Raw genomic sequence first — 23,703 nt, 5'->3', positions numbered from 1 at the left:
TCCTTGGGATGGTGGGCTTCAGGAAGGAAGGATTATGTTTTTAGATGCTTTGCTTCTTCACTACAAATGCAAATTTCACTGCATATTTCACTTTCTGTGGTTTGTGATGCCCATGCTGCTACACGTAACAAGCAGGGGTGAGTTGGAAAAGGGAGCTGGAGCCTGTTTCAGTATTTGGCACCAACCCTCAAGCTGCGCAGCTTCACTCCAGTGTACAGCACCGGTAACACCTTATCCCATGCAAATGCAGCTTGGGAGACTGGGTGAAAAAATTACACCATATCCTCTGCTTTACTTCAGTAGTCTCTGCTACGGTAGTTTGTTCTGTGATATTTAAAACGCTGATATTACATCCGTGACCTTAACGTCGTCTTTGTACTCACCCAGCAAAATTACAAAAGTTAGTATTGACTCACATAGAAATAGCGTTATTGGCCAGAGGGGAAATTGCAGTTTTAAGACAAGATGCCAGAGCACAGATTCCTTTTTAATTACACTCTCTGAGCCCTTTTATTTTCAGTGTAATTTTAGAGGTTTTTTTGTGACACGTTCTGCATTACATTTTCTTGTGGCATGCAGTGCACTTGTGAGGGGATTCATCTCATCGAACTTCAGCTGTCAAAAATGCGTCATCTGATTTGGTATTGCCATGGAGGCTGCCTCTAATCTGTGCAAGGCATCTCCAGGGAGGGATTTTCCCAATTCGTGTCTTAGAAAAGATCACATTTTCCTGTGCTTCCATTGACTGGGGTCGGTATGGGTCCACCTGTCCCTCCATTGACTGGTGTTGGTGTGGGGCACAAGGAGGGTGTTGAAGGGACGAGTGTGTGTTTCTTGGGGGTCACTGCACACAGAATGAAGGATGGGCTGGGGTGGGGGGTGAGGATGACAGCCATGGGGCTTAGGAGGGGCAGAGGGGTGCCAGGCCTCCACATGAAGAACGTGGCGCTGGTTCCAGGCAGCCAAAACTGAGGTGCACCCCAATCTTTGAGCAAACCCCCGGGCTGGCGCAGGGCTAACCGCTGCCTCTCTCTCCCCACGTAGCCGAGGAAGCCCTCTGCACCTTGCACCCTCCAAACTTCCTCCGGAGCTCAGAGGTGGAGATGCGAGGCTCGGAGGAGGTGGCAGCCGGCACGGTCCTGCAGCGCCTGATCCAGGAGCAGCTGAGGTATGGCAACCCCAGTGAGAACATGAACCTGCTGGCCATACAGCACCAAGCGACGGGCAGCGCCGGCCCCTCCAACAGCACTGCCAGCACTCTCTCTTCCACAGAAAACCTCGCGCCAGAGGACCCACAAATGGTCCAGCCGTCGGCGCGGCAGGAACCGCAGGGGCAGGAGCACCAGGGGGACGGTGCTGCGATGGAGAAGCAGCCCCGGGCCGCGCAGCCCCCGCACAGCAGCGAAGAGCTCCCCACCTACGAGGAAGCCAAGGCCCAGTCCCAGTTTTTCCGGGGACAGCCGCCGACGGGGCCGGGATTTTATGTCGCCGGCACCTCCGGCCAGAAGTCCAGGACGGAGGGGAGGCCGACGGTGAGCCGGGCCGGCAGCGGGCAGGCGCATAAGGACGACGCACTGAAGGAGCTGAAGCAGGGCCACGTGCGCTCGCTGAGCGAGAGGATCATGCAGCTCTCGCTGGAGAGGAACGGGGCCAAGCAGCACCTGCCGGCCCCGGCGGGCAGCAAGGGGCTGAAGGCGGCCCCGGCACCCAGCAAGGGCATGGACCCGCGGGGCCCGCCACCCGAGTACCCCTACAAAGCCAAGGCAGCGGCGGTGGCGGCGTCCCCTGGCAGCAAGGTGCCTGAGCACGGGCTCTTCTATGGTGAGCAGCACCCAGCGGGAGCGCAGGACGTCCTCAAGGCTTCCTATGTGGCCCCCCAGCCCGCCCGGACGGAGGTGGCGGTTGTCCGGTACCAGCCGCCCCCGGAGTACGGGGTGACCAGGTAAGGGCTGGGGCATGGTGGCACCGCGCTGCCTTGTTCGGGACATGGTGGGCAGCAGGAGCTGGGCTGGTGGCTTGTGACCTTCGGCATTTGGGGCCAAGTTGCCTTGGGGGCTTCCCCTTTCATGGCCTGCTTGTAGTTCTTCTTCACCTGAAAAGCTGTGAGAGCCCACCTGGAGCCCTGCGTTCAGCTCTGGGGCCACAGCGTGGGGACACGGAGCTGTTGGAGCAGGTCCAGGGGAGGGCCACAAGGATGATCAGGGGCCTGGAGCACCTCTCCTACAAAAACAGGCTGAGGGAGTTGGGGTTGTTCAGCCTGGAGAAGAGAAGGCTCCGGCGAGACCTTACAGCGGCCTGCCAGTACCTAAAGGGGGCTACAGGAAAGCTGGGGAGGGACTCTTGGTCAGGGGGTGCAGTGATAGGACATGGGGGGATGGCTTTAAACTAAAAGAGACTCAATTTAGATTAGATATTCAGAAGAAATTCTTGACTGTGGGGGTGGTGAGGCCCTGGCACAGGCTGCCCAGAGAAGCTGTGGATGCCCCATCCCTGGAGGTGCTCAAGGCCAGGCTGGATGGGGCTTTGGGCAACCTGGTCTGGTGGGAGGTGTCCCTGCCCATGGCAGGGGGGTGGAACTGGGTGGGCTTTAAGGGTCTCATCCTGCCCAAACCATTCTTTGATTCCATGATAAAAATTCATCTCTACCCAGCTGATGTGGCATCCGGCTCTTGCTGTAACACTGAATTTTAGTGAGGAAATGCAAGGTCGTGTTGTACCTTGGCAGCAGCTGGGGTTTTGTGCTTTGTAATTCACGTGGAAGAGCAGAAGTTTGGAGATGAGGTTTGGCCTGTACTTGAGTGAGAGTGAAAAAGACTGCTTTCTAAAAATGTGAAAGTTTATAGCCTAAGCGCAGTATCCCTGAGATCTTCGAAACCCCAAATTGAAAAACCTGTGGAAAAATTTGCATGAAGCTTATTTCTGAGGTAGAGGTCTCTCTTTATTTCAGACCTTTCTCATCACTCGATGATGCTTCCAGCAGTGGGGTGAAATGCTTCCCTTTACAAAGAGGGCCAGATAAAGTGTATACATCACTTATGCCCTACTTAAATCCTCCAAACAAAGCTTACATGAGACTTTTATGGTACTTGGCCCCTCGTGCTGGGCCTCTGCGTGAGGGTGGTTTTATTCCAAGCGCATTAAAAATAATCCGGAGTGTTTATTTCCTGTGAGCTGATTGCTGAGAGCCGCACGGCTCCTGCCAGCACCGCACCGCCTGGGTGCTTTCGCTTGCTCGGGGCTGCAGGCAGAGGCAGGCCCGTGGGGTTATATGGCTTCCTCCGTCCGTCTGTCCATGGCACGGCCACGTTAACCTGCTTTCCTCGCTCTCCCTAAATGCAAACGTCTCTGTGTTTCACCCCACCCGCTCTTTGACCTCTTGGGCAGCGTTTTGCCAGCCTTGCTGGTTTTGGACGGCTGGAGCTGTCTCGCGTGAATGTGGTTTTCGTTTGGGGAGTTGCTTAATTAGGTCTTCATTGACCCCAGAATGCCCCGAGGTTTTGACTCGGTGTGTAACTTGGTGCGTGCACTAGTTTTGCTGCAGAGAAATGATGGTGCAGCTGCCCCCCTGCTCCCTTTATGAAGTTCTTACGGCATAAAACCAGGGAGTGGATGCTCTACTTCTAGTGTTTGAAAAAGTTTTGCCTTTGCTTCAAAACAGGGATGAATTCAGAGCATGGCTTTGGTAAATGTTGCAAGTTGTGACAAGGATAGGACTCTCGCTATCCCTCTGAGCAGAGAGCGCTGCTGGCCTAACCCCAGTGAGATGTGTTTTGCTTACCAGCCTTCCCTGTGTGGAGTCTCTGTAATTTTTCAGAGCAAGATGATATTTTAAAGAGCTAAGCGAAAATCTCTGTTTATGCAAAGAAACAGCTATATGAACTCGAGCGCAGCGGGGTCAAGTTGAGGCTGTGCTCTCAGGAAGCCTGAGCAGGGCTCCAGCAGCTGTTGGTTGTGCTAACAAACATCTCCAGCACCGCGTTCATCCACACATAAAAGGAACTGGTTGGAGTTTATCGCTTTTGGAAGATGCTGATTCAATAAGCAGTTCTGCTGAGTCCATGCAAACGAGCAGAGCTGGGCGCTGCGCTAACTTCTGCGGCTGACTGGGAATTGGCACCGGTGTCCGGTAAGAAATCCTTTGGGGCCAGTGTCCAAACCCGTCCCAGGTGCCCGGTCAGCGAGGGCAATGCTGAGAAATCCCGTGGTGTGCTGAGGTTTTCTACGCCCAGCCCCAGCTCTGCAGGATGACCCCGGCACCAGGGACAAAGCCTGCAAAGCTCCTGACAGTGGTTATGCTCGTTCCTGGTAAGGCAGCACGGTTTGACCCCCAAATCACACCGCAGAGGGGATTCTGCCACCCCTGTGTGCTCGATTCCACCTCCAGCACACGGTCGGTCTCTCTGGGGCTGCTCCGTGTCCTGGTACGCACCCTGGGTCTTCGCGCTCTCCAAGCTCCTGGCACACCCTGCCTGTTTTTTGGGGGATGTGCTCCTGCTGGCTACGTCCTAGGCAGTAATCAGCACCAGCAGGACAGTCGCTAGCGTGCAGACTGAAATTATTCATTCATGGGCCACAGCTCATTAGAGACAGCTTTGGATTCATACTTGCGTTCTGTGCGTCTTGTGCCACTGCAAAGTGTGTTTGGCTGCACAGGAAACGTGTGACGGCGAGCCTCTTGGCTACGTGCTGGTCCTCATCCTCATCTTGGGTCATCACAGCCTTTTCCAGCAAATGCTTGCCCATACTGAAATCTTCTCTGATGGCATTACCCAGATTTAACTGGTGTGAACTGGTTTGGTTTCTTTCCCCCCCTGCTCTACACCAGCTCCTGTCTGTCCCCCTGGGCTGCAGGGTCTCCTTACAGCCCTGGTATCCAGGAATGTTTGGGTGACAAAAGGGGTAGGGTCTGGAGATGCTGGTTTTTTTTTTTCTGGTAGGGGAACCGAGGTGAGAAATTCCAGCTTTCATCTCTGTGGGAGGGCCTGGGAAGGAGCCTAATGGCAATGGAGCTTTGCCTGGGGTCCTGTGGGAATCTCATAGCGCCGGCATCTCCTCTCCTCTGTCCTGGCCGGTGTCTGTTCCCCAGCACATCCGTCCTGGCACCCTCTGGGGAGGAGGGACTGCGCAAAAGGCTTCTGCATTCCAGAAGAGAGAGGGGAGAAGCACAAAGCTGCATTGGTCTGCAGGGAGTACCCACAGATATCAGGGATGAAAAAGGCCTGTAGAGTCACTGATCCCCCTCTCCTCCCTCTGGTCCGTGTGTGGTGAGGGAACTGTGACTGGAAACCCACAGATGTTGGCAGGTAGCTGTTGAAGGAGATGGAATAACTGCAGCTGCTGCCTAACATTTTTTTTCCCCCCTTTCCAATGTGGCTGGCTTTAAAAGGGAAGAGTGCCTTTAATAATCATGGTGGTGAAATCTCACATCTTTTCTGTAAATACCAGTTCAGGAGGGAGGATTTGATACTGCAAATATCAGTGGTGTGGTTGGACTAGATGATCTTTGAAGGTCCCTTCCAAATGAACTATCCTATATCAAAATATCTGGTATTATCCTGAACACCTCTTACAGTTATACAGTAATCAGTGTATTTGCATAAATTAGGCTCAGTGACCTCTACTTTATGGACATCACGATTGTAGAGCAGAGCTTGAAGCCTGAAGCTTGAAAGTCCAAAAAGACAGAAGGCAAATAAAAATGAAGCGATATTTATTCTTGTTGTAAAATACGCATATTTTTCAATCGGCTGCGTGGTGCCTTGGGCACTGACTCACAACTTGTGAATGCCTTAGGCTGGCCAGGTGTAATAATCCTTAAAAAAAAAATAAAAATCAACTTTTCCTTTCCTAGACGCTAGCTTCTAGAGCGCAGCCGTTCCTTAACGGTGCCTGCTAACTTTCCTGAGATGCATGTTCAGAGACTCGGAGCTTGTCAGGTAAAAGGGCTTTGAAATAACCTAATTTGGTGGCATGACACCGTGAATTAACTGCAGTTTGCAAAACATTCAGTCCTGATGGTTATAACATTCTCCAGCTGGAGAATCCATCACGGCCTTTACAGGCTTGTTCCACTCGCTCGCTGCCATCTCTGGCACAGATCTGCATCTCCGTCTCAGCCTGTATTTTCTAGTTACCAGTTTGGATTTTGCAATATCTCCCTCGGATACAGCGAGGAGCCCCATGCTGTCAGTTCTTTAATGCATTAAACAGACGGAGCCTGGAGCCCCTTAATTATTTCGCTGTTGAGAGGGGGAAAAAAAAGAACTTTTTTCCTTGTGGAAAGCTGAATGAGACGCAAGGCAAATCAGACGTAACATCACCTCTGCAATGCAACTCCATGGCCCTTGTTTATGGATCTCATGAACGCTTTCCATGTCAGACGTCGGCACCCTGGGAGCTCGCCGTCCACCTCGTTACCCGTTCAGATGTGTGAGGGTAGTCCCAGGACAGGGATTCCTACCCCTTACTGTAGCCTGCTGTATTTATCCCTTGGGGGAAGGACTTCTGTTTGGACCTGTTCAAGCACATATTGTTTCTTTGTGCCCCGTTTAAGCAGTGATCCAGATCACTCAATGTGAGCAATGAATCCTTTTCATTGCTCCCTGTGTCCCTAGTCAGATCCTGGTGTCTTTTATGCAGAATGATTTCCTCACCCAGTTAATAAAAAGTGTGCGTGATGTGAACGAAGCCTTGAACTGGAAACACCGCTGCTTGGCGAGGGGCGACGTGCAGAAGTCTTTCGTGCGGTCACCTTTTAATTCCGATTTAATCCGCGCGTTTAAAAGATGGCACGAAACCGAAGGATGGATTTAGGCTGTTTTAAAGCCAGGCCAGTTTTTTATGTGCCTCAGAAAATTTCCCCCGGCCTGGATCTGCAAACCTATATTTAACTGCTAGCATAGTCTGCGGCTTCTCTGGTTATTTGTGCCTTAACTCCCCCACGCCGCTGCTGTTTTCAGACAACCTGTCTATATTTACTCATTCAACCACACGTCTGCAGCCACCCAGGGGACTACAAGGAGGTCCTTTTTCTCCTGGAGACACCCCGGGAAGGCTGATGGATGTCCCTGGGGCGGACATCAGCGTCAGGCACCCAGGCTGACGTGTGCTGATGTTCCTCGGCGAGATTGGCGTAAGCAGGAGCGTGGCTCGCAGGCAGCGCCGCCAGCTGACGTGGATGCTGGCAGCTGTAAGGAAGGCTGGAGCGTTGCATCACGTCCCCGAGGCTGATGGAGGTTGTGGCACCAGTCACTGCAGAAGAGATTTGTATCATCCCCCGGCCCAGTCTGTCTTTCATTAAAATGAACAAAAGAAAAATGAAGCTGTTCCAACAGCTTCAGTGGTGCCAATGTCACTTCTCTTTCTCCTGCTGTGTTATCATCCCACTTGTTTCTTCTAGGAGGGCACAGCTGGGGAGCACACCTTTTCCTTTGCTGAAGATCAGCAGTCCTTATAACGAATATTCTGTGTGTAGCTCCCTGTGAAGAAATATATCCCCTCCCTCTCTTAACTATGGAGGTTGTGTTTAATACAGTATGCCTTTTCAGATAATTTTCCCCTGCAACTTGTAATGTAATCACAAAGTAGTTGGACCAAGTCCTGCCAGCATTAATAAACATCACTAACAAAATGGTGAGTTCTGGAAGGGTGAGTCCAAGTGTGCAAAAATGGGTTTGAAATAAACCTTTGTGTTTGCAAGGTGCTTAGGCTGTTGCTTTTCCCATAAAGCAGGGAATACTACGAGGGCTATGTCTTGGCTACTGAAAGTTTTCTCTCATTTCTGGCTGTATCAGCATTTAATAATAGGCATACAACTGTGTTTCCTTGCACCGTGCCCAGCAGACTGGGCTTACCGACTTCTCCGGGATCTTGCCCTTTTCCCAAATACTGACATCACTGATTCTTCCATGTTACCCACAGATACAAAGAACAGCATTTAAAGGCTTCTTCATGCTGCAGAAATCATACTGGAACTCAGGGGGATGCCTGTCTCTGAAATTAGCATCCAGGCTCAAGGCTCCCAGTCGATGGGCAGCAATAAGCACCTTTCTTGCACTTTCTGCTCTCATTGTAAGGCTGAAACTTAAGGTAATTGCAAAGAACTTCACCCTAGTGATGCTGGTTTCTCTGACTCAGGTACAGCATCCCCAGCAGACACGTGAAGCTGGGAGATGAAGGCCTTTGGGAGAGCCTTTCAGGGATAAAACCGGCCAGTCTGCCCTGGAGGCAGAGGAAGGCAAAGCATGCAGAGAAAGATAAGCTAAAGAGATCAGAGGAGGGGATTTTAATTATGAATGTAAATGTCGTGGTATGTTGCAACCAAAGTCCTTACTCAACTGGCTGCTCTCTGTCCCTGCATAGAGAGCTGACCTGTATCCGCACCAGTGCAAGGGTAGACTTTCCAGAATATTTACAGGGATTTTAGTTTCATTACTTCTTAATGCTGCCCTGCTTTGTCGAGCAATAGCTCTTCTGTATTTACAGCTTCCTGGTAGTCAACAGCAAGTGGACTCCATCATTAATTGGCTTCTTACTCCTGCATACAGCTACAGATTGCCCTCGATATTCCTTTGTGTTGATCATTCTTTCTCCCAGGGGTTCCAGTCCAACAGGTGTATTAAGACCGTGCCTGAATTTAGGGTTGTGGATGGCCGTGCTGAATTCTGTGGGATTTCTTATGAAAGTGAGGTCCGTGGCCAAGTATTCTGCTGAAGACAGCGTATTGCAAGCTATCCATAGCAAGTTCTATATATTGCAAATCCATAATCCATTTAAGAGAGAGAGAGTGCAGTATAGCGAGCCTAGCATGATAGCCCTTGAAAAGCTCTCTCTATATCTGTGTCTCTCTATATTCTAAAAATTGATTTCCTGCATTTTTTCATTTTTAGTATTGCATTGCAGAAGTATATGGGAGCCCTATTTCTAGAATCACGTCAAGAAAAAATACGTTCTCAATACAAATGCTGCAGTAGTGTTGCAGAAATAGTCCAAACTCATACTGTTCCACAGTTGCGTGCTTTTAAGAAGAACAATTTTTGATGAAACTGTGGTTGGCTGGAAGATTTTAACCTGCTCTAGTGCAGAGTAAGATCGATGCTTAAAATACGGTAGAAGCATTCTGAGAATGTCATTCTTTACTAAGTCCAAAGGAGCTCAGGATAATCCTGATTGCTTTGTTTCTCTGGAGTTTTTACATGAGAGCTTGGATGTGAACAAAGCCGATGTTTTAATTCTCCTATTCCTACAGATGATGATTTGTTAACATGACTCGCTGTGTTGATTTTATGGGATATATACACTCAGAGATTTTACAGTTGGTTAAGTCATAATTAAATCGGGGCAGATTAAATGAATATTTAATCTCCATCCCCATGATAAGAAAGCAGGCAGGGAGGGCAGACAACCAGGATGGCTGAGCAAGGACCTGCTGGTCAAATTGAGGCACAAGAAGGAAGTGCACAGGCGGTGGAAGCAGGGACATGTGGCCTGGGAAGAGCACAGGGATGCTGTCTGGATGTGCAGGGATGGGATCAGGAAAGCCAAGGCACAGATCGAACTGAGCTTGGCAAGGGATAAAGAATAACAGGAAGGGATTCTATGGGTACATTGCTTGGCAAAGAAAGGCCAAGGAGAGTGTCCCCTCTGATGGATGAGAAGGGAGAACTGATAACAACAGACATGGAGAAGGCTGAGGTACCCAACAACTTCTTTGCTTCTGTCTTCACTGATAGTCAGGCTTCTCACGTCTCTTGTTTCCCTGAACCCTTAGATGAGAGCTGGGGGAGTACTCATTGAGAGCAGCCCTGTGGAGAAGGACTTGGGGGTTCTGGTGGACGAAAAGCTTAACGTGACCCAGCAATGCATACTTGCAGCCCAGAAGGCCGACTGCATCCTGGGCTGCATCAACAGAGGAGTAGCCAGCGGTTGGAGGGAGGGGATTGTGCCCCTCTGCTCAGCCCTTGTGAGGCCCCACCTGGAGTGCTGCGTCCAGGACCCCAGCACAAGAAGGATGTGGGGCTGTTAGAAAGGGTCCAGAGGAGGCCATGAGGATGACCAAGGGGCTGGAGCACCTCTCCTGTGAAGACAGGCTGAGGGAGTTGGGGTTGTTCAGCCTGGAGAAGAAAAGGCTCCGGGGAGACCTTACAGCGGCCTGCCAGTACCTGAAGGGGGCTACAGGAAAGCTGGGGAGGGACTCTTTGTCAGGGGGTGCGGTGATAGGACATGGGGGAATGGCTTTAAACTAAAAGAGGGGACATTTAGATTGGATATAAGGAGGAAATTCTTCCCTCAGAGGGTGGTGAGGCCCTGGCCCAGGCTGCCCAGAGAAGCTGTGGATGCCCCATCCCTGGAGGTGCTCAAGGCCAGGCTGGACGGGGCTTTGGGCAACCTGGTCTGGTGGGAGGTGTCCCTGCCCATGGCAGGGGGTTGGAACTGGATGAGCTTTAAGGTCCCTTCCAACCCAAACCATTCTGTGATTCTGTGAAAGACAGAAACGGTTAATGCCCATTGAACTGCAGTGCTTCAGAAGGAGCAGTGTCCTTTGTGCTGGTTTCCAAGGTGGGAAACGCTTTGGAGAACCTATCCTGTGGCCCCAGCTATAAGGATGCTGGTGCCTGGCTGCTGCTACAGTGTGTAAGTCTTTCATAGCTTGATGGACAATTCACAATTCAAGAAAAGGGAGATCCTGGGCACCTCTCCTCCCTCTTTAGTATAAAGCTAAACAGACTGAAACATGTGAAAAGGTCGAACTGATGGGAGGATGAGATTTTCCAAAAGTACAGTGTCAAGAGTTCCAGCAAGCAGTCAAAGGGTGTATCTACAACAGGAAGTTGCACTGCTGTGTAATGAAAAGAGAAAAATGCTTCATCTCCCCCAGTTTAGTTTCAGAGATCAATTTATAAATGTGTTATATTGCTCAAAGCTGCTCCCATAAAGAAGTGAGAAAACCTGTATCTGTAGGAAATGCCTGTCTTTGGAGCAGTATTACTGTGTCCAGACAGCAGGGCTTTTACCTGCATAAAAAATACCTGTCTTTTATTTTGTTTAGGACAAACTCACTCACATTCAGCTGGGTTATTTGTCATGGTAAAACACGTAAGTGCATGCTCATGTATGGCTGTCAGCTATGCCGAGGAGGTGCAGCGTGCTTGTCTGCTTTTGCACACGTGTGGAGCACCTCTTGCATCGCAAGTGACATCCCTTGCTCCGCCGCTCGTGACGTTCTTCGTTGCGCCGTTTCTCAAGCAAAACAACATCCCGGTCCCTCGAGGAGTGCGGGGTCCCTCGCGGGGTTTTAGGCACCAGAAAGAGGAGGGCACTCGGAGGATGGTTTGACAGCCGTGCCTGCAGCAGGTTGTCATTGCCATTTGCAGAGCAGCTCAGCACGGGGCTTGCTGGGCTCGCTGGCTTGGATGACCTCAGCAGGCCGATGGTTTCGGTCTCAGGAAGGTAAAACAAGCCCCCAGCTCAGTGTGACCCCCCAGTCCCAGCAGCACATGGCAGCGGTGACGCTGGAGGGGACCGTGCGCGGTCTCGGCGTGCTTGTGGGCTCCAGGAAGCGGTGCTGCCGGGGTTTGAACCTCGCTGACTTCTCTTGGGAGTTTTTTGTAACGGGGAGATGAATGCTTCGAGTTTCCCAGTTGCAAACTTGTGAATACAAAGGGGAGCGGAGCCAAGCAGCTACACTGACACGGTCCTCAGGGCTCCCGTGCTGGGCTGCGTCTTCCTGGTGGCCTCAGCGCTGTCAGCCTCCCGTGCTCTGAGCAGCTTGAGTTTGTGGGGGATTTCCCTGGATTAAAATGCTCTCAGCGCTCAGCACCTGAATCAGATGCTGGTCTGTTGCCCATCTCCGGGTCTGTTTCCACACGGGTACTTCAGCCACAAGCAGTTATTCTGTCGATGCGGCTCCTTTGGAGAAGTCACTGCCTGTCTCTGCCAGGCCCTGTCCCTGCGTTATGGTCCCCAGCAGCGATGGCAGCAGCAAAATGGCCCAGCATATGCTGAGGGCCACCCAGCTCTGCCGAAAAAGACCTGGGGGTCCTGGTAGACACCAAGCTGAACATGAGCCATCAATGTACCCTTGCCACTAAGAAGGCTAGTGGTCTTCTGGGCTGTGTTACGTGGTCCAAAGCATTTCCAGCAGGCTGAGGGAGGTGATCCTCCCCTCTATTCAACACTGGTGAGGCCACACCTGGAGTGCTGGGTCCAGTTCTGGGCCCCCCAGTACAGGAGAGATCTGGGCATGCTAGAAAGGGTCCAGGGAAGGGTCATGAGGTGATGAAGGGCCTGGAGCACCTCTGCTGTGAGGAGAGGCTGAGAGCTGGGGCTGCTCAGCCTGGAGAAGAGGAGGCCCAGGGGGATCTCATCAGTGTCTGTAAACACCTGAAGGAGGGTGCACAGGGGATGGAGTCAAGGGTGGGTGAGCAGGGACCGATGTCTTAACCTAGTGCCAGTGCCCAGCTGCAGCTGCCTCGGACCCTTCACTTTGAGGACGTTTCAGGGGAAGTTGGGGCTTGCTTCCTTTTGCAGCCGGGGATTTGCTGAGCACCGTCGGAAGGCCGCTGCAAGCGGCTACGGCAGCCAGGAAGTCAGCGTGGGAAGGGCTCTGCACACTCCTTTCCTTTCTGGCGCTGGGGCTGATGACAAACGCAAGCAAGCAGGGCAGCCTGGCACACAAACCGACACGGTACGCTCCCCCTGCCGTACCCCCCTCCACGCTCAGGCAGCGTCAAGCACCCCTGCAAAGCTCTGCAGTGGGTACGGAAAAAAGAGCTGCCGTGGCGTCCTCTCCCCTCGCAGCGTGGGATGCTGCTCGGCTCCAGGCAGCTCGGCGTTCAGCGGGGGGCGTTTTGGAGGAGCTGCTGCCTTTTTCCTTCCCCTGTTTTCCGTGTTTTTGCATTGCTGCTGTGTTTTGTGCTGCAGCACAGGGTGGGCGAGCAGGGCCAGCATGGGCAGAGCTGTCACCAGCAACCACGGATAAAGCTTTGCAATGTTTCTTAATCACTGCACGTTTCGTTGGCCATATGTAAGGCGTCAAACAACACCTCCCTGACTTACTGTCCTCGGGAAAGCTTTACCCGCTTTCTGTCAAAATTTAGCCCCTAAGTCTAAGGCTGCACCTATGGCAGGGGCTGAGAGCAAACTCCCCTGGCCCCAGGAGCTGTCTTCAGGGCACGGCTCTCTCCTGTGCTCCGACTGCCCTGGGTGTTTCATTTAACCAGGGGAGGCACAGCCCTAGGAGCAGGTAAAAGCCATCGTGAGCCCAAAATGAGCTCAGCGAAGGTTTTCCCAATCTGTCACCTTTTAGGGCGGGTTTTTAAAAAGCCTGTTGGCTTTTCATCTCGTTCTGCCGCCACGGCAGGCAGTGACAGGTTGTTGTCGTTGGCAGTAGAATTAGGCCAGCGCTGAGAGTCTTTGAAAACCCCACTTTGAGGAGCCGTGTAGACAAGTCATCATGTTTATTATGTATTTATATGGCGCAAAATTGTCTGCCTGAAAAACAGCATTCATGGATCTGCGAGGCCAAATGGTGTAAATGCATCCATTTGTGAGATCTCCTGCCTTGTGCGGGGTACAGAAAAAAGGCAGCGGGGGCTACAGCAAGCCTAACAGCTGGTCGTTAAGCTAAAATATACTTTTTGGAAAATGCTTGGTTGATGGAGGGGAAGAGCAAGCGGGGAAGTCCAGCTAGTTTTCCAGCCAAACTGGGCTCTGTCCCCTGCTCTGAGCCTGATGCCCGGTGTGGCTCAGCCACTTGAACAAGCGTGGTGTAGATTTTGGGGCATCTAGGCTAAGGGGTAGCTCAGCCTCTGCCCCGTGGGGGTGCCCCCTCCTGCTCTTCCCTGCTACAAGGTTGGTGGGTGATGGATGCTGCTAGCCGTGGAGTGACACAACGAGGTCTTGCCCTGGAAGATGGCTTTCATTGCCCGTGGTGACTGATCGGTGTGCTTCCAGCAGCTCGGCGGCAGCCCTTCCCTCAGCCGCTTGCTAATGCCGCGCAGGGACGCGGCTCCGCTCACATCACTTCCTTTCGCCTCCGAATTCGGCCGCTCAGCCCCTCGGCTCGGTTTTCGAAGGGTGAGTAAGGCGCCCCTTGTGCTGCAGTCCCATCCGTCCGTCGGCAGTGGGGTTTGCGGCGAGGCGGGGGCAGGGAGAGGCTGCCTGAGCGCTGAAATATTAGCTGTGCACCTAGGCAAAAATGCCGCTTTCCACTCAATGCTTCCTTTATCCCTCCATGCCAGCTGTATACATCACTGTCAGGAGCAGGCGACGAGACAATTTCCCCCATCCCCGCCGCGATTGTTGGTATTTAGGAGCGACCAAAGGCCAGAATCACGCCCGTACAGTTATAACCCTATCAATAAACCACGCTGAAGCCCCCGCGTGCATTTTGAGGCTGCGTGGCTCTAACGCCTCCCCTGCCTGTGCTTCCCCGCAGCCGACAATGCCAGCCGCCCTTCCCAGCGCCGCCGCCGGCCCAGCAGCACAGCCCCATGTCCTCGCAGGCCTCCTCCGCCGCCGGCCCTCTGCTCCCGGGCTCCTTGGGAGCTCCTGCCCAGCCACCCGCGCCGCCAGGCCCGCAGCTGACGCCCGATGCCTTCGCCATCGTGGAGCGGGCGCAGCAGATGGTGGAGATGCTCTCTGAGGAGAACCATGTGCTGCGGCAGGAGCTGGAGGGGTACTACGAGAAGGCAGACAAGCTGCAGAAGGTACGTGGAGGGGTGGGGATGGGGTCTGGGCTCGGTGCTCCTGCATTTGGGTCCCTCAAGATGTTCTCAGTCATGTCTGCATTGGGGACGTACCAATGGGTCGTGTCTAACCATTGCCTCTCCTTGGTGGTCTCCCAAAAGTGTAATCCCATGCCCCAAGACCCATGGACTCCTCTGCCTTTGAGGTACAATGAGGCAGCCCATGGAGTTTTCTTCAAATGGGGACTTTCCCCTTCCATCCTTCAGTGCCAGCTTCTCATGAGCATGCTCCAGAAGCCCTGTGCGAGCAGGGTCTACTCCCCAGGGCAGCCAAGTCCTGCACAGACAGCAGAGCTGCATGTGAGGAGCACCTGGAGAGCACGGCCACATCTGTCCTGAGCTGTTTTATTCAACACAATTCTCTGTCATGGCACTCCACTCTCTCTGGAACCATAAAGGTCAGCAATGGGGTTGATGTGATTTGAACAACGTGGTTGAACAACCAAAATGATGAGGTTTGGGCAATATGGTTGGCATAGAGGTCATCGGTGACTGCTCTGAGTTTCTAAAAGGTGATCTTAGACACATATGTTTGGACATCTTGGTTCAAAAAGCACTGCCCCCATAGCTGAATGAACTATTTGGTAAAGATTTTACTCAAAAACGTGTTTGCAAAGAGATCCTGCACTTGTTTTTCTGTATGCACACTGGACGTTTTCATTGGAGAAGGGTGATGCCTCATTCACTGCCTGGATTGACAAGGAAAGACAAGGGAAAATTAAACAAAGGAGATGCTGGGAGCTCACTGAAGTCAGTGCAGAGATGTTCCCCAGGTCTGCTGGCTTTGGGTCCCAAGGGCTCAAGGCCGTGTGAGTTATTTACATAAACTGGCAACACAATATATAAGCTGCTGCAACAAGTCTGGGAAAGCCCTAAAGCTCGTTGAAGATAATTTCCATCACAAGTACTTAGTGAGCCAACGAGGAAAGGTGCCCTCCTAGCCCTGACGTTTGGGAATAGAGAAGACCCTGTGGTAGATGTGACAGCAGGTGACTGTCTTGGCCACAGTTATCATGAAATAGTTGAGTTCAAAATGGTTGGTGTAATAAGAGAAAAGGTCATCAGAGTTACCACCCTGGATTTTAGGAGAGCAAACTTGAAGCTTCTCAGGGAGCTAGTTAGCAGTGTCCCCTGGGAATCTGCTGTAGAGGGTTCAGGGCTCCATGAGAGCTGGTCGCTTTTCGAGAGCCGCCTTTTAAAAGCCCAGGAGCAGGTGATCCCACTGTGCTGCAAGTCAAGCAAGTGGTGCAGAAGGCTGGCTTGGCTGAACAGGGAACTTCTCCTGGAACTTGTTAAGAAAAAGAAAATATATGAACTCTGGAAGCAAGGTCAGGCTTCACACAGAGAGTACAGAGCTGCGGTTCACATTTGTAGGGAGAAAACATAAAAGCCGAAGCTCAGCTTGAGTTGACAGTGGCCACTGTGGTGTCAGACGACAAAAAAAGGCTTTTTCAAGTATGTCAACAGCAAGAAGAGGCCTAAGGAAAACATTGGACAGATACTTGATGAAGATGGTCACCTAAGAAGTAAGGGAGAGGAAAAGGTGGAGAAATGCCTTTTTTGTCTCAGTTTTTAATATTAATGACAGATCTTGGGTTGCCTTGTCCTCTGAGTTGGAGGATCGTGACTGGAGGAGCAGTGTCTTCCCATGTGTGGTCACCAAAATCGTCAGGGACCAGTTGTATCAGCTGAGTGTTCATAAGCCCGTGGAGCTGGATGGGATTCACCCCAGAGTACTGAAGGAGTTAGCAGACGTTATAGCTGGAGTTTTACCAAGGGTCTTGGGAGTCCAGGGAGGTCCCTGCTGACTGGAAGCTGACCAATGTTATAGGCATCTACAAAAGAGGTGTAAGAGAAGACCCAGGGAACTACAGACCTGTTAGCCTAACCTCAGTCTGGAAAAGTTATGGAAACAGTTATCCTGGGTGCTGTTGGAAGGCAGACAAAGAGTAAAACAATTATAAGGCATGGAAATATGGTCCTGCCTTAGTAATTTGGTCTTCTGTGATCAAGTTTCCTGTTTGGTGGATGGAGGGAAGGCAGTGGACGTCATCTTTCTGGATTTCAGTAAGGCCTTTGATACCATCCCTCACAGCATCCTTCTGGACAAATTGTCCAGCTGTGTGGTTTGAGCAGGTTCACACTATGCTAGGTGATGAAGTGGCTTGATGGTAGAGCTCAGAGGGTTGTAGTGGATGAGGCTACGTCTGACTGGTGGCCAGTCACTAGTGGTGTCCCCAGGGCTCAATTCTAAGGCCAGTCCTGTTCAACCCCTTTATCAGTGATCTGGAGTGGAAGGCATCCTCAGCAAGTCATTTTATGACTTCCCACCAAAGTGGGCTTAGGCTTCAGGTCTCTCTGAATTTAGGAGTCTCAAGAGCAGCTCAGTTTTCCTGTGCTGTGTTTTGTCAGGGTGTTCTTGGAGCCACCTTTCACAGGAGGAGAGGCAGCTCTGAGAGACCATGTCCCAGCCTCAGCTTTGGGAAAATCTGTGACCAGAAGGTTCAAAAAGGTTAGAAAGAAGACCTGTTGTTCTGTAGCTACTGCCATCTTTGCAGCCTCCTCCTCTGTGTTTTATTCACAGAATCTCCTAAACTTAGCTAAGAAATTTCTGCAGCAGCATTATTGGTGAAGATGGCTGCAAGAATTTTAAGGCTGACTTCCCTGTGGATTTTGTGGGCAAAAATAAGGATTCCAGTTATTAATTTTACAAAAACTGCGTTGTTCAGTAAAAGGTACGATGCCCCAAAAATGTTCAGTTTTCCTTTCACACTCTTAGGAACGGCTCTCTCTTTATCTTGGATGCCCTGCGAGTCGATTGCATCAGACACCAACAGAAAGGTATTCAGGCACGGGGCTGAAGTCTCACTTCAGTCAACAGAGCGTGGACTCGAATCCCATTGACTTCAGGGGAATGTAAGCAGACTCTTAAAGCAAAACACATGCTCAAGTGCATTCTTTCTTCAGGAAAATTTCCTGAACCAAAACCGTAATACACGTTATCATTTCTGTGCTGGTTTTTTTCATGTTTGAACACATGGACGGGGCAGGTCCTCCTGTGTTCCCACAGCTTGAGCTGAATGCCACCTCTAAAAACCTAACAGTGAGTTAAATTCCGTGTGTTGGGCGTGGAAACTCTTCCCTGCTGTTGGAAGTGGAAGGGTCATGAGAAGTACTTCTTTCTCATCTGTGTGTAACAAGGTTCTTATAGGTAGGGCAACCCTCCCTGCACTTTCATTCCCATAACAGAATTAGGAGAAGAAATTAGAGAGGGAAAATCAGCCTGACGCAGATTGCTCCCTGGGCATTCCTATGAACGGATCAACCCGGCGGGTTGTCAAATTCTAAGTCATGTCTGAACAGACATTGTGCAGAAAGGTACAAGGCAGCAATTAATCCCTGTGCTGTTTGATGTGTTGTCTGGTGTTCTTATCTAAAAAGAACTGGGTGGGAAGGGCACGTTTTAATTTTAAGTTTTTCGCTAAAGTAGAGCATTATGGTTTTTTGCTGTTGTTTTGTCTTGTTGGGCAGTGTTACCTTGCTGAAGTTTAATTGCTGGGCTGGGCTGGCTCTTTCCCATGCTGTTTTGTGGGGGCTGTTTGAGTAGGTCAGCTCTAGATGCTACCAGGGGGAGAAGAGGCTGAATTTATTTCCTCCAGCAGAAGAAGGGAAAGGAAATCCCAGAGCTCCTGAGAAGCATCAGCATGATTTCTTGCTGTTCTACTCTCCTCTAATTTTGTTCATCACTGATGGAGGTTCTTAATTTTCCTGCAGCAAGTCTTTGCCTCCTGGGCTGGAGGAGGCTCGCGTGGTGATGTGCTTTGGGAAATGTGGGTACCTCAGCAGAGAACGGGCCGAACACAGCCCTTGCATTCACCAGCAGCGTGTGGCAGGACTGCTGGGCTGGGAAAATCCCCTGCCGAGTTGGCAAATCTGCTCTGCTGCAGTAGGAGCACTGCAGGCATCTCCTGCAGTAACGGCTCAGTGGGAGAAGGGAGGTGCAGGAAGATGTTGGGGCACCCAACTGAGCATGATGTCTGGCCGGGATCCTGTAGTTAAGGGTTCAGGAAAGTGCCTTAAAGATGATTTTTGCTGAGCCAAACCTTCCTTTCAAGGGGAGAGTTATTGAAGCTCAGTGTGTGTAAATGGTCAAGGAGAACGGTGCAAGGTAGCTTGAATACAGCCTGTATTACTTACAGGTAGAGAAGTTCTGCTAGCTGAGGTCACGCTAAAAGAAAAAAGAAAGAAAAAGCCATAACAGGATCAAGTGACTGCAGCCATGCTGTTATTTGAGTAACTAATCGGTATGTTCTGATTCTGCAAAATTCGTACAAAATGGATTTTCTCATGGAATACATCATACATTTTGATGAGGCTTTGTATGAGCTTGTGTCGTTACGTGTGTGAGGAAAAATACACATAACAGCACAGGAGAGGAACTGAGGAGGGACTCTTTATCAGGAAGTGTAATGGTAGGATAACAGGTAATGGCTTTAAACTAAAAGAGGGGAGGTTTAGATTAGGTATAAGGAGGAAATTCTTTACTGGCCCAGGCTGCCCAGAGAAGCTGGGGATGCCCCATCCCTGGAGGTGCTCAAGGCCAGGCTGGATGGGGCTTTGGGCAACCTGGTCTGGTGGGAGGTGTCCCTGCCCATGGCAGGGGGGCGGAGCTGGGTGGGATTTCAGGTCCCTTCCAACCCAAGCCATTCTGTGATTCTATGAAAAAGAAAACTTACCGTCTGTTTTTGAATGACAGTAATGTTCAGGCTGAATTTTAAACCAAGATTCTCCAGTGCATGATATTTTTAATACTGGTTTCCTGTTGGTGGGAATTAAATTCATTGCCAATCATTCTGAGTGCAGGAAAGGATAAAAAATAATCTTTGCATACACTTTACAGCGATGCAGTTAGGATTTACGCAGCGCTCCTCTGAGCATGCTGACCCCGTGGTGGGAACATTCTTGGTGTCTGGCAGTGTCTCGGCAGACTGGGGACCCGCTTTTCCAGAAGTGATTAGCTAAAACGTAACAGGGCTTCCTTGAGGTCCTGCTTGGAAAGAGCAAGATGGAAAGTCAGAATAATCATTTGTAGTTCACCCAAGAAAGTGTCATAGCATGGGCTATGGCTGGTTCAACATGTCACCCTTGTCTTGGAGCCGTGGCGAATCGTTAGCTGAAACGAATGTACGAATGGCAAAGGTGACTGCTCCAGCATCCCTGGTCCTGGAGCTTGTACTCTGCAAGCGCTGAAGCTGGCACATTAAACCCAAAGCTTAATGAGCCCTGGAGAGGGACCTGCCTCCACAACAAGTGGAGGTGGGCTCGCACCCTGGCTTCACAAATCACGAATCCGTCCCACCCGTGACTCAAGAGGCTCAAAAAGCACCAGATTTAGAAAGGTATGTGGGAGGCTATATATATCTCTTGGGTTTCCAGCCCATGCACATTATCGAGCTTTTCTCCACAAACACAAGAGCCAGGCATGCAGGAGCAGATTCCCACCTTGGTGCTGATCATTCCTTCAGCAATGATTTGGCCAAGCTGTAATACCTGACATGAAGTCAGCTAATTAAAAGAGCTGGATCTGACTGACCTGAGCAACAAAAGCCTGCTTGGGACTGCCTTCCTGTCAGTCTTTTGGATTCGGGTTTTAAGTTGCAAGTTTGCCAGGTTTCAAGGAGATGATGTTAAGAAGATTGAACACCCCCCAAAATTGTTTTGGCCTGTTATAGAGAACTTGTGTAGAGCAGTATTCAGTCAAGGGAAGAAAGGAGTGAACTACAATGGTTTAAAGCTGAAATGAGGTAAGATTCAAGGCTATAACGTTCCTGGTGATGTGTAGAAATTCTCATTTTAGAGCCAGGTATGACACTGGGCACAGGCATTGCCCCAACACTCGCACCCCATCGCAACGCTCCGGGTGAATGCCAGATGGGACGCTTCCCTGCTAGGCTTTCATGGGAGCTCTCTCTCCTTTCAGTTTGAAATAGAGATTCAGAGGATTTCAGAAGCTTATGAGGGCCTGGTCAAGACCACCACTAAAAGGGAGTCTCTGGACAAAGCGATGAGAAACAAACTGGAAGGAGAAATTAGGAGACTTCACGATTTCAACAGGGATCTCCGTGGTATGTTAAGTTTGCATGTTTCTTTGTTTGTTTTCCACAGCTGACACAAGTTTCACTTTTCACAAGCTCCAGGGTAGCTGGCTTTAGAGGATTAATTTCACACGTTTTAGATAACTTCCTTGAGAAATCAGGCCCTGCTCACTGGCGTAAGACAAAACTGCTGTCGCTTCCCTGGTTGCAAACAAACCTTCTGGCAAAATGTGAAAGCCAGCTTTAAGTGGTGCCTTTGCATTTAAGACTTGCAAATATCAGTTTGACTGCTGGGCCACCAGCCCTGAAGTTGCATCCAGCTCTAATGAACAGCAAGTTGCAATATAGAGTGCTGCCATACAACCCATATATCTCGAAGTTCAGTGCCTTCACAAACCAGTAGCAAGTATCAAAGGGTATCTTATTTTGGTATTAAAAACCTATGAAATTGAGGGTATATCCTTTTGAGAAAGCAAACGGAGGAGTAACTGTTAGCTGTCCAGGTGCCTGATGGGGCACGTTGGTACCTTCTCGTGCAGTGAGGTGCTCTTTGCAAGCAGCTTCCTACTTTTAAGAGGAGGTGAGGAGGCTGGCTGCTCTTTTTTGGTGTGTGTTGGGGGCATACCCAAAGGCAGGTGGCAGTGGGAAACTGCCCACAGTGTCCCTGCAGGCTAGTGGCAGGGGAGTCTCATCCCTCTTACAGCCGCCCTTCCCTGGGGAAATCATCCCCGGCTGCAGAAACTGCTCCTTTCCCATGACAGTCCCAAGGATCAGTGACACCAGGGTGGAGGCCGCCTTGCCCCAGAGCATCTGGCAGCACCAGGGGCTGCACTCCGCCATGGGAAGGCATCCATCACCTTGCAAAGCTGGGTAAAGTCAGACTGCAAGTGCATTGCACGTTTCGGACAGCATGAGAAACGAACTGCTTGGACACATTAGCTGCAGATGGCAGAGGTTCTTCCTCCAGCTTCTGTACATCTGAATGACAGCTTCACAGAAGAGGTCAAAGGTCTCATCTTTTATGTATGTGTCAGCCTCCATTTAAACGCCCTCCTTCAGAGTCTATTTATACTGCACTGCTGGCACATATCTTATTTTCTTGGTTGGCCTACAATTTTATATACATATATTTATACTTAAAGTATTTCCTGTTTTTTGCAGAACGACTGGAGACAGCCAACAGGCAGCTAGCCAGCAGAGACTTCGATGGGCACGAGGATAAGTCCACAGAGGGCCTTTATGTCACTCAGAGTGAGTACTGTGTTAATCTGTTTCCAAGGTGCATATATATATATATATACATACACACATATATGTACTGGAGTGGAGGCAAATGCTTTGCTGTTAATTTTCATTGTCCTTATGGCTTGGTTCTACTCAGCTAATTCATAATACACTCTTATTTAAGCTGCAAACTGGATTGTTTAGACTGTTCTTTTCTCTGAGCACCAGAAATAGGCAGTGGGAGTTAATGGTAACACAGCTTAGCTTATTTTTTTATAAATATTTGTCTGAAATTGCTAAGTGTTGCTTGCAGGGATCATCTCTCAAAATACATGTTTTTTAGAGAGGCCAAATTCTTCTCTTGGCTGGGAAAAGTCTAGAGCAACCTCTGATGACTTGTTGTCAGTGCCATGGGTTGATTAGCAAGAAGAAGAGCAGAGCTGGACCTTTGTTTTCACAAAGGACTGCTGAGACAAAAAATGTAGTTTCTACTGCTACGAAAAACACCCCTTCCTATCAAATTTTAGGCTCCCATAATGACTGAGCACAGCACTACAGCATTTCCCCACCATGTGCTGGTGGCTCCACGTGACCAGGCAAACCGAAACCCGAGCAGCTGGATGCTGTGCGACAGCGCGTAGCCTCTTGTGTATCCTGAGCATCTTCAGTATGCTTCCAGAAGGGCTTGGCTTGACCACCCAGGAGCTGTGCAGTACCTTGAGGGCTCAAATCCCATTAAAGCAGAACCCTGTGTCCAGCGGATTTCTTCTGTTTTATTTATTGCACCGAGAGCTTTCTTGGAAGATGAGCTCCAACTGCGAGTGGTTAGCTGGAGAGCCATCCATCTCCATTAACAGCACAGTGTTAACAACACTCGGTGTGCCTCGCCACCAGCCCTGCGACATCCACCAGCTTCTCCAAATGCAGGAGAGCCTTCTCCTAGCTCCCACCTGCGGCGATGATGCCAGCACAGCAACACCGCTGATGGTTTGGTGCATATGTGCGCAAACCAGAAGAGAATCTAATTATCTTTTCCTTGACTGTGTTAGCTTTGCCATATTAGCAAGTGTAGGTACTGCTGTGAATCCAAATGGCTGGTCTGTTAAGAAAATAGCATTGCTGTGTAAGTCTTGTCTTCCTTGGGAAGAGTTCAAACAGGGTAAGCTGCACAGAGCAAATTGCAGACTGAGCTCTGCTGTCTTCATATAGAGGCAGCCTGGCGGTGTTCACATGCGATGGTAACTGCAAGGGTGAGTTAAATCCCCAGGATGGACAGAATTTAAGTTATTTTCCAGCACATAAACACACACTGTGCTTCTAATGCTAAACATCTAGCAGTAAAACTCCGTGCTGTGCACTCAGCATATTGCTGCTATCAATTCACAGCTAGCGAACAAATATAGCCTTTCAGATCCTATCACATAAGACGGGCTGGATACTTGGAGTGTTTCCTGTCTAGCCCAGAGAGCTCAATGTTACCAATGTGATGCAGAGTGCTTCCAAGAATAGAAAAGTGGGCACATGTAAAGCAGGTCCTCTTCAGTCATGTTCTTTGGACTGGTTTGGCACACACAGGAATGAGCTCGATATCAGGGTGTCAGCCTCAAACATTCCTCCGAGGGCTCAGAAAGTTTTTG

General features: G+C 50.3%; 1 protein-coding gene across 4 annotated transcripts in view; it reads left to right on the top strand.

Moving 5' to 3' along the window:
* AMOTL1 (angiomotin like 1) overlaps positions 1-23,703 on the top strand; it is a 75,071-nt gene that overhangs the window by 26,447 nt on the left and 24,921 nt on the right. For 3 of the 4 annotated variants that reach the window (XM_040544214.1, XM_040544217.1, XM_040544215.1), the window contains 4 exons: positions 1,045-1,942; positions 14,438-14,708; positions 20,728-20,872; positions 22,004-22,093. In XM_040544214.1, the coding sequence (XP_040400148.1) occupies positions 1,045-1,942; positions 14,438-14,708; positions 20,728-20,872; positions 22,004-22,093 (1,404 nt within the window). Of the gene's footprint in view, positions 1-1,044; positions 1,943-14,437; positions 14,709-20,727; positions 20,873-22,003; positions 22,094-23,703 lie in introns of those variants that run through there. The other variant, XM_040544218.1, reaches the window with a different exon arrangement.

This window comes from Cygnus olor, chromosome 1 (assembly GCF_009769625.2).
Source record: "Cygnus olor isolate bCygOlo1 chromosome 1, bCygOlo1.pri.v2, whole genome shotgun sequence".
Taxonomy (NCBI): domain Eukaryota; kingdom Metazoa; phylum Chordata; class Aves; order Anseriformes; family Anatidae; genus Cygnus; species Cygnus olor.
The sequence above is the reverse complement of the archived record's forward strand: the minus strand, read 5'-3'. Positions and strand labels throughout refer to the sequence as shown.